This window comes from Brachyistius frenatus, unplaced genomic scaffold (genome assembly GCF_029030835.1).
Source record: "Brachyistius frenatus isolate BFR_SWC_R1_liver_20210118 unplaced genomic scaffold, ASM2903083v1 Contig_143, whole genome shotgun sequence".
In the NCBI taxonomy this organism is placed as follows: Eukaryota; Metazoa; Chordata; class Actinopteri; family Embiotocidae; genus Brachyistius; species Brachyistius frenatus.
The window spans coordinates 520001-537500 of NW_027210742.1; the positions used below are offsets into that span (position 1 = coordinate 520001).

The window sequence follows — 17500 nt, forward strand, 5'->3', positions numbered from 1 at the left end:
TGGTAAGAAAAAGTTCAAATACACAATGTCAAGATACAAATGCATTCGCTCACTGTCTCACACACGTGCACACGCACGCACACACACACACACGCACGCGCACAAGTGGATACCTTGGCTGTGCGTCCGTGCTCGAGGCACTCTTGTAGGTCCAGCTTGTCGTTGGCCATCGCCGATAGAGGTCTGAAAGGTGGAGGAAGATGTCTTTTTTTTAAATATATCAACACAAAGTGACTTGTGTGTGTGTCCGTGTGTGCGTGTGCGTGTGTGTGAGTGTGTATCACCTGGACATGCCTGGCAGGTTTCCCCAGAAATAGCGAGCGCGGTGGGCAGCCGAGACCTCCTTGGCGTCGATCATCACCGGGTTACACTGAAGAGGAGCAGCGGGGGTTACTTCCTGTTTCCTTTCAAAATAAACTTTCGCGTCATTTTGATTCTCCGTCTATCTTTTTTTTTTTTTCACGTGCGGGAATTCGTTTATTTGGATTTTTATTTTGCCGTATTTCCCATTAATGTCCCTTTCGTGACTCTGAGTGCTTTGAGGTAACTCGTGTTGTGATTTGTCACTAGATGAGTAAAATTGATTTAAAAATTTGGGAAATTCAGGGAAAAACAATGAGCTCCGCAAAACAGTGTATATGGGACCAAACAGTGGGCGCTCTTTGAAAAACACAACTTTAAAAAAATGATTTCAAATGTTTGTTTTAAAGTGTGACGGAAAGTAAACACAGAAATTAGCGAACAGCCATTAAACCTAAAAAAAAAACAAAAAAAACATTCATTTTCAGTCAGTTTCAAAAGCAAATGTTTAAAAATGATTCATGTAAAGCTGCATTGAGCTCACGCTTTTTTTTTTTTTTTTTTTGCACGACTCCTTATTTCCCTCGAATCTCTACACCGGAAGTAGAGGGCGGTTGCCGGCGGCGACCGATGGAGCCGCGACAACCGCGTCAATGAGAAATGAACCGGAATCGTCCTTTCAGCAGCGTTTGTGAGTTTGTTCCGTTGTACCTCGAGGAAGCGGGAGATGTCCCGTTTGTCGCTGACTCCCATCGCGACCACGTTCTCGAACAGCCAGAAGAACGGCCGCTCGTCGCCCGGTTTCGGTCGAGCCTCGTGCAGCAGACGGTAAAACTCGAAAAACAGGCGCCCGGTTCCCTCTGCGGGTCGACGGAGAAGGTTTCAGCCTCCAGATTTCACTTCGCACGAATAGCAGGTTTCTTAGAAGGAAAAAAACAAAAAGAGACCAGTCCTTCCTACCGTAAAGGCCTTTCCTGGCGGGGTTGACTATGGAGAGGTCGTTGCAGGGGCTTCCTCCGATCACCAGGTCAAACGGTCCCCACTCTTCAATCTGGAAACACCCGAGTTTAAAGTCAGCGCGGAGGAAAGACCGCAATTCAGTTCAATTTGATTCATATCACGCCAAATCGCAGCACATTGAAGTCCTTAAAGCGGAACTTTACAGCATTTAAACAGAGAGACACAACAATTCAACAATTCCCACAATGAGCTGGGAGGGGAACTGTGTTTATCTGGGAAAAAATTTAAAAAGCTCCCGACAATTCAGCATCAGACCAAAAGTGAAATACGGTGCTCAATAATGAAAACATAAAAAAGTGTTTTTGCAGAACGTTTGATTTGACTTACGTGTTTGTGAGTGACGTTGCGTATGTCTCCCACGTACATGATGCGTCCGTGGTGTCGAACCATGCCGACGGTGATGGAGTCCTCGCACACTTCGGACGCAACGTACTTGTCCACCTGGATGCCCAAATCTTTCAGCACCAGCAGACCTTGAACACACCACACACAAGCTCTCGTACAGACGCACAGCGAATTGATAGATATAAATTCAATCGGCAGTTAAGGTTCCTATTTTCTGGTTTCGTCCTCTCTATGGTTTTAATTTCACATCCTTGTTAACGGGATACTTTTTTTTTTTTGATTCACCTTCAGCAATTTTCACTATTTGTCTGACATTTTAAAATCGTGTTAAGACGCACATCTGAGCAGGTATGATGTGCGTTAATGTTTCAGGACGAGATGATTCTCCATGATCGAAATAATTCCAACTTTTCCAGCTGTTTGTTCCAGATGTCCGACACGTATCAACCATACGGGAGGACTTGGGAACATTAAACATGCTCGCTCCTCTGTAGATTTATATATATATATTTAAAAAAAAGTCATATTTAAGATGTCTTTGTGCAACTTCAATTAAAAATGTAAAGTGGTTTTTTTTTTCCTCGCTCGATAGTCCGCTTAGCTTAATATCGACAGTCACGGTCATTCATTCATGTCATCTTAAAAGAAGGATTACTTCGTGTGATATATCAAATTTAATAAGCTTTTCGCCTGATTGATCTCAAAGCAGCCCAAAAAGTCGGAGCTGCATCTCTCCAGCTGGATGAGTTATATTTGTGTGTATTAGCTATAATTCATACTACACACGAAGCACAGCTGATGTTGGATGTCGTCAGTTTTGCAGATGTTGCATCACGAACCAAAGTGCCGGAATAAATTCGACGGCGCCGGATGAGCGATTACGGAGTGCGTTATAACGTTTCGTCCTGAGGCCGACGATAAAGCTGCGCATCAAATTTTATTGGCAATCCATCAGTTGTGGAGACATTTTAGTTAAAAACCACGAACCTGAACCTCGTGAGGGGAAAAGTGAGGAACGGTTGTTGTTGTTGTTTTGTTTTTTGTTTTTTTGGGGAGGGGGGTTCAGGTCCGACGCTGTTTATTAATCTACAGTTATTTGTTAATGACGGTGAGTCACGTGTTTACCTGTGGCGATGCCGTCAAACAGGGAGAGGACTCTGATCGGTTTCCTCTTCTCTGCTGCGACTGGAGGATACAACTTGGCTGGCTCCTGAGAGAGAAGAGGAAGAAGAGGAGGAAGAAGAAGAAGAAGAGACACCGATGAGAACAAAATACAGACGGATAAATATCCGACTTTACAGTCGAGCAGCCACGACGTACTTCATTTAATTCCTGAAGATAAGTCGGCTGAAGAGGGAAAAACATCCACAACTGAATTTGAACGTCCTGGTTTTTTTTTTTGTTTTGTTGTTTTTTTTATGTGCCTTCGTTTAACTTCATCTTTTTAGCAGATAAGATGCAGAGGAGCAACTTAACTTCATCGGACTGAATTGCTGACTCAGCTCTGCGGATTGCTGTTAAGAAGAATGAGGAGTGCAGTATAGATATATGGATTATAATAATCATTTTAAAGCCTATTTATTGAGCTGTCCCGGTCGTTTTAAAGGATGTTAGCAGCATAAAGCTGACGCCCCCAGTTTAACGGCGATTCCTGTTGGGGAACTTTTATTACGAGCTTCCTCTCTACACTGGAAAACTGTTTATTACTAAAAATCTATATTTCAGCAATAAAAACTAGAATTATTTAAGGGGCACACTCGAGACTTTATATTCAAGGAGGTTTTATCTGTGCCGATGTGATTCATCATTAAAATGTTATCGCGCAGCTGTGTGCAAAGGTTTGAGGCAAATAACGCGTTTTCTTGATTTCTGAAGTGAAAAGAAATGTTTTACTTTTTTATTTCATATGAGAAAATTATTTGTTTATTTTTAAATGAAACAGCAATTGTGGCATGTAAAAATAAATTCCTAATGACAGATCTTGATCTGACTTAATTGAGATCTAACAGGTCTATTAAGGCTTCAATTCTGAGTGTTTTTGCAACAATTAATGTTTCATTTTTGTTTTAGTTAAAAAAAGAAAGTTCACGAAATAAAAAGCTGAAGATGTGTTTGTTTCTGGTGATGCATTTACTCATTTTCACTTCAACAAATCAAGACAATGTTTTCCAAAACTTGGCATGAAACTGCACAAATACTTTCGTAATCTCAAGATGACTCATTTTTAATCATCATCATCATCGTCATCATCATATATAGATAGATAGATGGATGGATGGATGATGGATGGATGATGGATGGATGATAGATGATGGATGGATGGATGGATGGATGGATGGATGGATGGATGGATGGATGGATGGATGGATGGATGGATGGATGGATGGATGGATGGATGATGGATGATGGATGGATGATAGATGATGGATGGATGGATGGATGGATGATGGATGGATGATGGATGGATGGATGATGGATGGATGGATGGATGGATGATGGATGGATGATAGATGGATGGATGATGGATGGATGGATGGATGGATGGATGGATGGATGGATGGATGGATGGATGATGGATGGATGGATGATGGATGGATGATAGATGCTGGATGGATGGATGGATGATTGATGGATGGATGATGGCTGGATGATAGATGGATGATAGATGATGGATGGATGGATGGATGATGGATGGATGGATGGATGGATGGATGGATGATGGATGGATGATAGATGCTGGATGGATGGATGGATGATGGATGGATGATTGATGGATGGATGATGGATGGATGATGGATGGATGATAGATGGATGATGGATGGATGATAGATGCTGGATGGATGGATGGATGATTGATGGATGGATGATGGATGGATGATAGATGATGGATGGATGGATGGATGGATGATAGATGGATGATGGATGGATGATGGATGGATGGATGATAGATGATGGATGGATGGATGATGGATGGATGGATGGATGATGGATGGATGGATGGATGGATGATAGATGGATGATGGATGGATGATAGATGGATGATGGATGGATGATAGATGCTGGATGGATGGATGGATGATGGATGGATGATTGATGGATGGATGATGGATGGATGATAGATGGATGATGGATGGATGATAGATGCTGGATGGATGGATGGATGATTGATGGATGGATGATGGATGGATGATAGATGGATGATAGATGATGGATGGATGGATGGATGATGGATGGATGGATGGATGGATGGATGGATGGATGGATGGATGGATGGATGATAGATGGATGATGGATGGATGATAGATGGATGATGGATGGGTTGATATACTTTACTGATCCCATAAAAATGACAGAATAAAAATTCGAGGTAAAAACATAAAACATAAAAATGTAAAAAATAAACAGCATATACAAATAAAACAGATTAAAATGAAACAACAACAACAGTGACCATCAGCAGAAAGACACACTTACAAAATCCTGTTCGTGGTTGTTGGCGAAGAAGTGCTGTAGTCTGCAGGGCCAGTCGTCCCGTCGCCGCAGCAACCCGTAGTTGTTCCGGGATCCGCACATGTAGCAGTTCCAGGGGTCCTCTTTGATGGCCGCCGCCGCCGAGCCGGCTCCCACCAGCAGGTCCACACACTCCACGCAGAAACACCTGCACACACACACACACACACACACACACACACACACACACACACACACACACACACACACACACACACACACACACACACACACACACACACACACACATAAATATCCCTCACAATGTCTGCAGAACTGCTTTCTACAAACTGCCCTCAAACTGGAGTTTTAAGTTCCCCTTGGAGATTTTAAAGCTTCATTATTTGATGTTTTTAAAAAAATTTTTTAATGATTCTTGTGAATGTTTTTGATTAATTTCGTATTTATTGTTTTGCTTTTGTTTGCTGATCTTCTTCCCGTGAAAGTTTCTTGTTCTCAGGTCTCTCGTGGAAAAGAGACCTTTGTCTCAACGTGATTAAATAAAGTTTACGTGTGAAATGATCTGGATGGATCCACGTTCAAATCCGCGCCAGAGTCCGTCCAATCAGCCGAGTCCTTAAAAATCAAAATTAATAAATGTGTTCCAAAATTATTATTATTATTATTTTTATTTATTTATTTTTTTTGGGGGGGGGGGGGCTGGATTCGTAGATGACCTTTTTCTGTGGATGTGAAATCTAAAACCCGGCTCGTGGTCGCCGAAGGAATCTGCCGGGCCGACTGACCTGCAGCAGTTGTTGTTGCCACACATGAGCACTTCCCTGCCTCCACAGCAGATGGTGCAGTAGGACTGGTAGCCGTCGTCGTCGTACTGGTAGGCGCACTCCAGGAACGAGTTCTACCGGGAGAAGAAGAAGAAGCACAGTGACAGAGTGGTTTTTTTTTTTTTTTCTCTGTTCATTTAGTTTATTTTAATGCGGCTGTGAAATATCGCGACATTTAATTATTGTTCCCGTGATATTTTCATGGCTTTCAAAACAGCCAATAACAAAGGACACTGACGTTATTGTTGGTGATGATTTAACAAATTTATCGAGTGAAAATATCCACACAAAAAAAAAGAATTTGAATTTGAGACTTTTCTCTGTTTTATGTAATTATAAATGTGGTTTGTTCTGGTTTTATAGTTCGTGTACAAAACAAGGAATTTGTTATTTGGCTGAAGGAGCTAAACGAGGCCGGAGGCGTCTCATCGTCCATTTTCTACTGCGTTACAACAGGAGACACATTCATTCACTGGATGACATCAACATCACAAAGTAAACAGCTTCAATCACAAGAAGAAACAAGGAGTGCTGCAGGGAGTCCTGATGTCAACATCAAAGAGACACCGAGAGACGCCGAGGGACACAGAGGGACACTGAGAGACACTGAGGGACACAGAAAGACACTGAGAGACACTAAAGGACGCAGAAAGACACTGAGAGACACTGAGGGATACAGAAAGACACTGAGAGACACTAATGGACACTGAGGGACACTGAGAGACACTGAGAGACACCGAAGCACTGAGGGACACTTAGAGGCGCTGAGGGACACTAAGAGACACCGAGAGACACTGAGAGACACAGAGAGACTTTGAGGGACACTGAGAGACACTGGAAGACACTGAGACGCTGAGAGACATAGAGGGACACTGAGAGACACAGAGGGACACTAATGGACACTGAGGGACACTGAGAAACACTGAGAGATACCGAGAGACACCGAGAGACACTGAGGGACACTAAAAGACAGAGAGATACCGAGAGACACTGAGGGACACTAAGAGACGCCGAGAGACGCCGAGGGACGCCAAGAGATGCCAAGAGACACTGAGAGATGCTGAGAGACACTGAGACGCCGAGAGACGCCAAGAGACACCAAGAGACACTGAGAGATGCTGAGAGACATTGAGGGACACAGAGACGCTGAGAGACACTGAGAGACATAGAGGGACACTGAGAGACACTGAGGGACACTGAGGGACACTGAGAGATGCTGAGAGACACTGAGAGACACAAAGAGACATTGAGGGACACAGAGAGACACTGGGAGACACTGAGACGCTGAGAGACATAGAGGGACACTGAGAGACACTGAGGGACACTGAGAGATGCTGAGAGACACTGAGAGACACAGAGAGATACAGAGAGACACTGAGAGACACTGGGAGACACTGAGGGACACTGAGAGATGCTGAGAGACACTGAGAGACACAGAGAGACACTGAGAGACAGAGAAACACTGAGAGACACCGAGAGACGCCGAGAGACACCGAGGGACACTAAAAGACAGAGAGATACAGAGAGACACTGAGGGACACTGAGGGACACTGGGAGACACTGAGAAGCACCGAGAGACACTGAGGGACACTGGGAAACACTGAGAAGCACCGAGAGACACTGAGGGACACTAAAAGACACTGAGACCCTAAATTCACGTAAGAACTGTGACGATTTCTCCAAGAAGATGGTGAATACCTTAAAAATGTAATCTGTGTTCACAATAAACGTCAATTTGATTTCAAATGTTTCTGTTATTTGTGCTTTGTGTGAAGTTAATTGATTCATATTTAAGATACAAGCATCGTTGCTTCACACCGTACTGTCTATACATGTACAGAATGAGGAGACATCCTGATGATCAAAGACAACATGAAATGTAAAATAATCTAACTGATCTTCAATGTAATCAGCTGCATTTCAGCATTTTATATGACATCAAAAACCCGCAAATGAATAAAACGCTTCAGTGGCTCGCTTTTAGTTTTTGATAGAATCACTTCATTTGGACAAACAAAAATTGCGTAAAACGACGCAACAATATGAATAAGAATTGATTCCATAATATGATAATAACATTGAATTATTTTCCCTGTGGGAGCTTTCTTACTTTGCAGCCCTGACACATGGCGCCCACGAAGAGAGGATGCTCCAGAGAGACGTTGAGGCTTCCGCAGGAGATGCAGATATCTGAACCGACACAACACAGACAACGTCCATCAGTTCGTTCGGCCCGTTCCACGTTTATCCAACAATTAAGAGACCTTTTCAGTCCCTACACGCAATTAGCCGCAACGTGACAAGCAACCACGTGACTCGGCCGGATTTAACATCCGGGCAGCTGTGCAGCCAAACCTCAGACAATAATACGCTAGAACGAGAATAAAACATCAATTATCGGAGTGTTTCTGGTACACTGAAGCTGTAAATGATTCCAGATGGTTTTCTTTACCTTCAATATTCCTGGTCTTCTTTTTGATTTCATTTATAAGTCTCTCTGGAAAACGCATTGGAAAAAAAACACATTAGTTCATACGTATTATAAACCGGTATCGTGTGAAAAAGCTGCTGAATTGAACTGATGTAATAAGATGAACGTGAATGGTGAATTTGTGCGCTTACCTCTGGTCCCTTCGTCGATCACCTCTCTGATCTTCGCTTTCTCCACCGTGTTCTTGCGCGGTTTCTTCGCAGGTGGAGGCGTGTAGGCCGCCTCAGGCTCCGCCCACATCTCTGGGTACACTTCCTTATATGGATTTTGTTCCTCTGTGTGGATGAGGATATAAAAACGGTTTTTTTGTTGTTGTTTTTAATCCCATAACAAACACTTTCCCTTTTTTTTTCCTCCTTAAGTAGCTTTAAGGTTGTTAAAATAATCATCAGTCATTTAAACCTCATATGATGTTTACACTGTTTGATTCGATGTTTCTCTCTTTTGATTTATTTTTCCAGTTTCCTCGCAGGAATCCAGACGCTGTCTTTTTTTAAAGTTTCACACCCAAGAGTTTATGAATTTCCTCAAATACATATAATATTCTAGACGTCTGTGCAACTGACATACTTGACATTACTTTTGTGTATCCAACGCTTTGAATAGGATTTGCAATGACTTTCTCAGAAATGCTTTTACTATATTTTCACATGCTTTCCTTGTATATTTTAAAACAAAACTGAATATTTAGACAATAAGTGTCATCTTTCAGAGCTATCAAATTGACCTATGAGATACAAATCTACGAAATCAAAGCACCCATATGACCTGTGGAGTTAATGGCACATCTTCTCTCCTCATTTCCTGACAACTTTCTAGAATAACTGTAAAAAAAATTTTTTTTTTAAAAAGGCCCAAATTGTTGATGTAAATATTCTCAGTCTTCCAAATATGTTTTTTTTAGTGAGCTAAGAACTAAAATTATTAGTGATTATATCATGTCTCCACTCTTACAAATGTGGTAATTTTTTTTTTTACATATGTTCAGTAAGCAGGTGTAATTTCCTTTTATGAAATGGACGACATGATGTAGTTCAGAGGTTCACATCCCACTGCAGATTCAAACAATTTCCAACCGAGTCAAGCTCTTTACAGACGTGACATTTAAATGATTACCGGCTGGTTTGGACATCGTTGTACTGTGAAGTGTTTTTGTGTAATAACTGATGTATGTAGTAGAATTACGTTAAATTAAAGTTTTGGCCAGTTGGGTTGCAGTTTGGACCAGGTGGAGCTTTATGTACCGTACCGCCAGCGGTACACGCGCCACAGGTTGGGCATCACTTCTGTAGGTTATATCATGTGACTGAGCAAGAGAGAGCGAGAGAGATGACTGCTGCCTACCCTCTGGGGGGTCCAGTGATTGCGGACCAGCGGGCAGGAAGCCGGTCATGGCCCACTCGATCATCTGTCTGGTCTGAAGATCCACCCCCTCCGCATCATCGCTCGCATCACAGGAAGGGACTGGCCTCCCCGCCCGCACGCTGGACACCTGAACACAAAAACAAAAACACAAGACGAGTCCGGTTACAATTTAATCCTGCGTGTCATCTGCATTTTCTGTAATCAAAATCTAATTAAATCAAATCAAAATGTTCTGTAAAAAAAAAAACACAAAAAAAAAAAACAGTGGGTGCCATAGAAGATGTTTATTATCTTGTATTACTTGCAATCAAAAAAATTTAAATAAAGCACTTTTTCACTGGGGAAAAAAAAAACAACCTACAAAATTACAGACTGCACTCCTTTACCCACATGTTACCACTTATAAATTGTGGGCAGCGCTGGATGAGAACAACACCTCCACAGATGCAAATCGGCATCTTATATCAGACAGGAACGTTATATATTTGGTCTTTCCCGTGTTTAAGAAAAAACTAAAAAAAACTCTTTATCGGACATTAAAATTAGAACCAAACCTCCCTCTCTCTGACGTTGAGTTTTAAAATAGTGGGTTTTTGTTACCTGCAGAGCCTCAAAGATGGCTTTCCGGTACATGGACTGTTTGTTGTAGGTCGGTTGGTGGAAGGCGGATGAGAAAGAGCTCAGAGGCATCAGCTTCTCCACGCAAACCTGCAAAAAAACCCACAGAGAAGCCATAAATCATCAGGAGTTAAAAACAAAAAAAAAAAGAGAACAAGCTTTTGAAACCATTATCTAAAGGTGACTTTGGGTGTAAAGTGTGCGTCTTTTAGAAAGAACGGCTCAAAAGCTCGCTGCAATGCGACGCTATTATTGGACTGAATTCTGAACTCCAGAGAGTCAGAAGAGAAAAATCAAGGTCATCTTTCATCAAATCTAAGTAAAAGGACTCATTGAAATCTCTCTGCTGAGAGCAAATGAATTGTTGAATGAGCCCAGCGAATATAAAACTTCATTTGTAAAAGCTTTTGAATGCCATAACTAGGACATTGTGAAAAGGACAGAAGTGAACAGTAGGAATTTCAGTGTCAAAGATATGAACCCAATAATAACAGCAGACGTTCTCTCTTTTCTGTGAGTGAACCTCTTTCTCCTTGTATAAGACCTCGGCCGGGGCGCTTAATGCCCGCTAAAACCAGGGGATCGGATCAACGGCGTCGTCGAACCGACGATGCTCACCACGGAGAATTTGCCGTCGCCGAACCACATCACCCAGCGCGTGCCGTCCGCCGCTCGACTCCGGCCGCTCATCCACCAGGAGACGATCCTGCCGGGCCACCAGGAGAAACCTCGCAGCTTCCCGAACACCAGCGCCCCGATGCCGAAGCCCCGCCCGTCCTGTTAGCGCACGAGATGAAAAAAATAGGTCCGAATTATTCTCAATATAGCTCCGTTTTGAAAGCTGATAAAAAAAAAAAAAACAGCTAACAAAAACATGTTTGTGTCTAAAAGTTCTTCGTTTGTTTCTATTTACATGGTTTAAAATGTGTCTCACCTGGTACTCGATCTCCCTGGGCGTGGGTTGGTCTCCCCTGGCAACCGGCTCCGGCGTCACGGCGACCGTCGGCGAGGCGGGGTCCGTGTGTTGCTGCAAGGGGGGAGGGGCCGGACTCGCCGGCTCCTCCTCTTTGTGGAAGTCGGCTTCTGATAGGTCGTCCATCATGTTGATCTCCGCCTCCCTGTACGCCCGTCGCTCTGCCTGCGGAGGACACGCATGTTTTTTTTTTTCTACATTATTCCAGGGGTTTTCTATTTGTTAACTTTGTACTGCATCTAAATGTGGAATAAACTGCAAGTTCAAAGAGAAAACATGAAGTGACATTAAATCGTTTTTTCGTTTTCATTTCAAGTGGGTATTTATTCCATCGTTTGGCGTCTTTGACCTTCTCTGAACATAATAACGACATTTCTTGTTATATGCTTGACTTCTGCACTTTGTTACATTTTCCAGTATTCATCATTGATGGTTGACTTTTTTCTCTAATTATTCTTTGGGCCAAAACACCTACACAAACACTACATAGCCTCCTCCGCTGGTGATGTGATTAGATCATGGATTACTCATTCAAATCTTTTACAAAGTGAAAAACACACATCATTTAGAGCTGTTCTTGAAATTCTATAGACTGAACAGACCATTTGGTTGGTCAAAAGCAGCCCGGTGTCAACAGACCCAAATACAGATGCATAAATATTTAGGTCTGGACACAGTCCATAGGGAACCGTTTCCAGTTGTTGAGTCAACCAATCAGCATCGAGCAACGTGAAACTCCACGACCACTGCAACTACATTTAGAGGAAAACGTCACAGACTGAAGATGAAGTTCGAATCCAGGAGGTGTCAAGGGTTTTTCTTGAGTTGATTTTTGTTTATACAACCATGGTTTTTTTTGCAAAAAGTTTCATTTTCCTGTAAATCACATTGCTCGAAGCAAGTCGGTTCCATTTTTGTCCACCACATGAAAACGTGTAACTTTCACGCAAAGGCGGGCCGAAGCGTGGCCACCTCACGTTCTGCAGTAGCGGAGGCGCGTGTCTATTTCACGCTTTGCCGCGATACCGAGTTGACTACACCCCAATAAATCAATAAAAATAGACTTCAAACAAAAGGCCAATATTTGTCCCAGATGTGTTGTCTAAAGGAATCCATCGCTGCCTTCATAGAAATGCATGTTAATTTTTTTTGGGAACATCTAATGATCTGGATTTAGAAAAGTGGTTCAAATAAATACACATGAATAACTAAAGACTCGCTCCGCTTTGTAACACAATAAACCCCCAATTGCTCTCCCAATAAAATCAAGAAACCGTATCCTACGGGTCTACACGAGTCTAACCTCACTGAAAAGGATGATTTACAAGTCTTTCGTCGCCTCGTGTTCTGCGTTTCCTCATCTGCTCATAACTTTTTTGTTGTTGTCCTGCTTTACTTCTAACTGGTCTGCGATCAAACACCGTCCTTTAAGGCGGTCTCGTAATTGACGCTGCGTGCGCCTCTTTCCAGCTGATGCGACGGCCGCTGCAGATCAAGGCCTCGGCGCCCCGGGCCGTAGGAACAATCCCTTAATTGTTCCTCTAAACAGGAAGTGAGTGGAGAGAGAAAAAAAAAAAGGGTGCGGTGGGGGAGACGGTTCAACAGGTTCAAACTCAGGAAGGAGAAAGAGAGGGAGAGCGAGAGAGCGAAGACAAAGAGCAGGGCGAGTAAATGGGATTATATTATAAAGATGGAGAATACGACGCAGACAGAAAGTGCAGCAGATTGAGTGGGAGACGGGAGGAAGATAAAGGAGGTCAGACTGTCAAGTTAAAGTCAAGTTTTTCTACTTCACTACGGCACTGCGGAGATAAAATACAATACCACGCTATAAAAATGCAATATTAGAAACAAAAGACCTCCAATGAAACTTTGCCTGAAGTACAAGAGTCTCATCAGTCTATATTTGCTTAAAGAAATAGTTCAACAATTTACTTTTTTGCGGGTTAAGGGGAAGATCAATATTGCTTTCAGGTCTGTGTGCTAAATATGAAGCTACAGCCAGTTAGCTGTGTAACTGTTTCCAGTCTTTACGCTGAGATAAATTAAGCTATTTCTATGCTAAGCTAATAGCTAATCCAACTGTGTGGCTGCCGGCTGTCGCTTCAAATTTAAACAGACAAATAATTATATTTTCTCAACTGTCAAACTAATCCTGTAAATTACTGGAAATTTTTGCGGTTATATTTTATTACTGTATTGTTACTAATGCATTACTGTCTATAAAGCATTATAATGTTGGTTAATCTTTAAAATAACGAGTAACTGTAGCTGTAAAATACTGGAGGGGAGCACATTAGCATCTGAAATGTAGGGAAAGAGAAGTATAAATAAATGTTAAAAAAAAATGCAAATAATGAAGCATAATTGCCTCAAAATTGGGTATAAATTCATCATTTTATCAAAAGTAATGAGAGACTTTCTACTTATCAGCGGATCAGATGTGAAACGTGACACAGCAATGTGGTGAAAAGGAGACTCTACTAGAAATAATCATGACCTCACTGCACCACTAGACCGTCACTGTGGCCCAGATGTGAGATGACTCGGAGATCCCGCAGCATTTCCTTGACCTAGAAACCACTAAAGAGAACCACGTCTGCTCCTGCTGAGCTGGAAACTATAATGTTTATGTCACGAACGTGTAATACGAGGTGGGTTTAAAAAAACAAAAAAAAACAAAAAAAAACTGATTCTGCCGCATTCCTCCGGAGACACAGAAAAAAAAAAAAAAAAAAAAAAAAAAGGGGGAAAGACATAACAAAGGCTGACGGTGTAAATCCAAGTGGAAGAGACGGTAAAAGTGAAGAGTGTCGGCTCGTGACAGCGCTCTCCTCGGTTTGACCCCGAGGTGAGAAGGTCGCACCTCCTCGCTCCTGTTGACCTCTGACCTCAGCCTGTTAAATGGATCATGGACAAGACCACACACACAAACACGGCGACCTACACACACACACACACACACACACACACACACACACACACACACACACACACACACACACACACACACACACACACACACACACACACACACGTCCACGCTCACTGTGAGGGAATCTCCATGTGTCGTCACTGGTTTTTCAAAACATCTTGGAAGGCTTGAATACAAATTTTTGCAAAAAAACCTGCCAAAAAAAAGATTTTATTCCTTTAAAAAAAAAAAAAAAAAAAAAAAAAAAAAAAATTCTGATTCTATTTACTTCATCAAAGATAAAAGATTAAAAAAAAAAAAAAATTTAAAAAAAAATTCCCACAGCAATCATCTGACAAAACTTAACAGAAACCCGATCTTTGGACCGGATCGTTAAGAGGAAAAACTGAGCAAAAACAGAAAACCAGCCAAAGACCCGTCGACTGGATGAAACGGTGTTTGTTGCCTGGCAACGTCAGCTGATTGAAACACTCCACCAGGAAGTTCCTGCTGCCTCCGTTAAGGGATGAGGATGAGTCACCGGTGACAAGACAGATCTGGGTTCATCCGCTCGGGTTTCATGCGGCGAAATGAACTGAAAGGTCAGCGTCATGTAATCGAAGAAAAGATGTCCCGCTTCTGCCTGATTGTATTTATACTGTAGTAAAAGATATCTACTGTTTTTAACATATTCGGAAGCGTTTCAAACTGAAAATGATTCTTTTCTATAATGATTTTTTTTTTAATGTATTTTTTCGTTATTAAATGAAAAATCTGAGAAACAGTCCTTAAGAAATATGACAAAATGTTGCACATTCATTCATTAAAGTCCTAAAAGGCATTAAATTAGGAACACATAAGCTCCGCTTTCACTAAAAGTACAATGTTAATATTCTTGCTATCATCCCCGATATCAAACCGTGAATACGATCCGTAACGAAACACTTTCCACAAAAACGGCACGTTTAAAATTCACCTATTAACCTATAAAACGCGTTAGTCGGGTCACTCGGCGGCATTTAAAACCAGAAGAGCTTTAAAGGCTTTAAAGTCGTCTGTTTCAGGGTCAAACCGGCATGTTTGGTCCCAAAGTTCATCACGCGACTTTTCGACCTTTAATATCGAATGGCTTCGTAGAGTTTGTTTGTTCCTCCGAGAAATAAAAAACAAACAACTAAAACCTCAAAAGAAGCTGAACGCAGAGAAAAGACGTCGAGAGCTCGTTCTTAAGAGCTCTTAAAACGCCTCCACCTCAGCGCGTCTGTTGTAGAGTTTCGTAAAATGACGAAAGTAATCGATGGGAGTTGCTTTTGATTTCTCCTGAGAGGAGATGAAAGCGTCGCCGAGCGTTTTCCACGCGGAGGACGAATAACAAAATAAATAAATCAGGAGGAGGCGGAGAGACGGTCGGTTGTAACGTTGTGAGTTACGACTTTGACCCCCGTGGCCCGGCCAGTGTTTTCACTCTCAGTGCCGTTCCCTCGACCTCCGACCTTTCACGCCCCACCCGGCCCCTCCGCGACCCCAACCGATGAGCCGTCCCTGAAGCCACGCCCCCTCCCCCCCCCCCCCCCTCCGCCCTTTTTATGACCATGACTGACCCTGACCTCAAAATGAACCCGACGTTGCTCAACATTTTATCTGAACCGAATCTGAGCCTCCGAACAGGAAAAAAAAAAAAACACCAAAAAAAACCCAATATATACAATTTCAATAACACGCCAGGTTGTTCGATTTTGCTTTAAATCGACTTTCCAACTTCTCCAAAAAACAAAACAACAACAACAACAAAGCAAACAGAGAGCGGAATTAACTCTCGTAATCAACAGCGTCTGTCTCCTGGCTGTTTTAGAACCAAAAAAAAACAAAACAACAAACGCCACCAAAAAAAAATAAATAAAAAAAAACCCCGACGTTAACTCTGCAGTCGTACTTCGGTCGGCTCGGAGTACTTTTCCAATAATTAAGCGTTCACCACCAACTGTTCCACCCGCGGGACGCTGCAGCTGCTGCACGACTTTTACAAACTGCCGGTTCCGCTGAAACACACTTCACGTTTTGCTGTAAACAGCGGTTGCGGTCGGGGTTTTTTTTTTGTTTGTTTTTTTTAAAAGCTCTGACGCAAACAATTTTAACGATGAATCGGCAAAAAAAAAAAAAAAAAAAAAAATCACGACGCAGAAAAACATCATTTCTGACCAGCGCACGGTTTCCAATCTGGGGGTTGCGGACACTTCGATGAGATCGGAAAGTTTATTTTGTCACGAGCCAAACAAAGTCGGAGATCGCCGTCTTCAGACTGGGTTTCGATCGCAGTGACATCCAGAGTATCCAGCCGGTCACGTGCTACTTTAGGAGTCCTGAGGTGTTTTGAACACTCGTCCAGCCATTGGAAAAGTGGGAAAAGCTTTTTTTTTCTTTTTTCTTTTTTTTAAACTGTCAATCAAAACCCCTTCTTCTCCTCTCCAAAATAAACAAAAGTAAAGAAAAATGACCTCCTTTAAAGTCCGTTCGAACTCCCTCTCAGATGTCTTAATCCCCAGATTTCAAAGTTCCCGGCACGAAGCCACCAAGAAAGCTTTAAAAATAAAAAGCATCTGAATTAAACGTTGTTGGGTTTTTTTTTGTTTTTGTTTTTTCAGCCGGTCCGAGCATGAAAACCAAAACCTGCCATGAAAAAAACAGTTTGTTTCAGCTTCTTGTGATAAAACTTTGGAGCACATTTTTCTTCACACACTCTGCAGCACGTGCAAACATGGACAAAAGAAACAAATAAATAAATACTGAATCACTTACAGGCCGGACCTGGCAGCTCTGCAACTGCAACCCTTCCTCCCTGGCTCTCTTCCTCTCTGACATCTTCTTCTTCTTCGTCTGTCTCTCTCTCTCTCTCTCTCTCTCCTCTTCCTCTCTGAGCGTCTCCCCGGCTACACTCGCCCCTCGAGCCTCCAGAGAGGGAGAGGGCGAACTCTCCCTCTCTGCCGATTGGCCGACGGTGAAGTGTGTGATTTACTGGCTGCTTCACCTAACAGATGTTTAGGTGAAACTACACACACACACACACACACACACACACACACAACAAATGCAGGGAGCTGTGTGTGTGTGTGTGTGTGTGTGTGTGTGTGTGTGTGTGTGTGTGTGTGTGTGTGTGTGTGTGTGTGTGTGTACGTGTTCTG

The 17500-nt window shown here is 42.5% G+C and overlaps 1 protein-coding gene across 12 annotated transcripts in view; it reads right to left on the minus strand.

Moving 5' to 3' along the window:
* Positions 1-17500, minus strand: part of LOC138630856 (DNA (cytosine-5)-methyltransferase 3A-like) — a 46736-nt gene that overhangs the window by 2330 nt on the left and 26906 nt on the right. For 6 of the 12 annotated variants that reach the window (XM_069715456.1, XM_069715453.1, XM_069715451.1 and 3 more), the window contains 15 exons: positions 11369-11572; positions 11053-11211; positions 10417-10524; positions 9796-9943; positions 8583-8726; positions 8413-8457; positions 8071-8150; positions 5922-6034; positions 5140-5323; positions 2791-2875; positions 1648-1793; positions 1261-1351; positions 1012-1160; positions 285-370; positions 114-204 (listed from right to left, as the gene is read on the minus strand). In XM_069715456.1, coding sequence (XP_069571557.1) covers positions 114-204; positions 285-370; positions 1012-1160; positions 1261-1351; positions 1648-1793; positions 2791-2875; positions 5140-5323; positions 5922-6034; positions 8071-8150; positions 8413-8457; positions 8583-8726; positions 9796-9943; positions 10417-10524; positions 11053-11211; positions 11369-11572 — 1833 coding nt within the window. Of the gene's footprint in view, positions 1-113; positions 205-284; positions 371-1011; positions 1161-1260; positions 1352-1647; positions 1794-2790; positions 2876-5139; positions 5324-5921; positions 6035-8070; positions 8151-8412; positions 8458-8582; positions 8727-9795; positions 9944-10416; positions 10525-11052; positions 11212-11368; positions 11573-17117; positions 17416-17500 lie in introns of those variants that run through there. The other 6 variants (XM_069715457.1, XM_069715454.1, XM_069715455.1 and 3 more) reach the window with 2 other exon arrangements.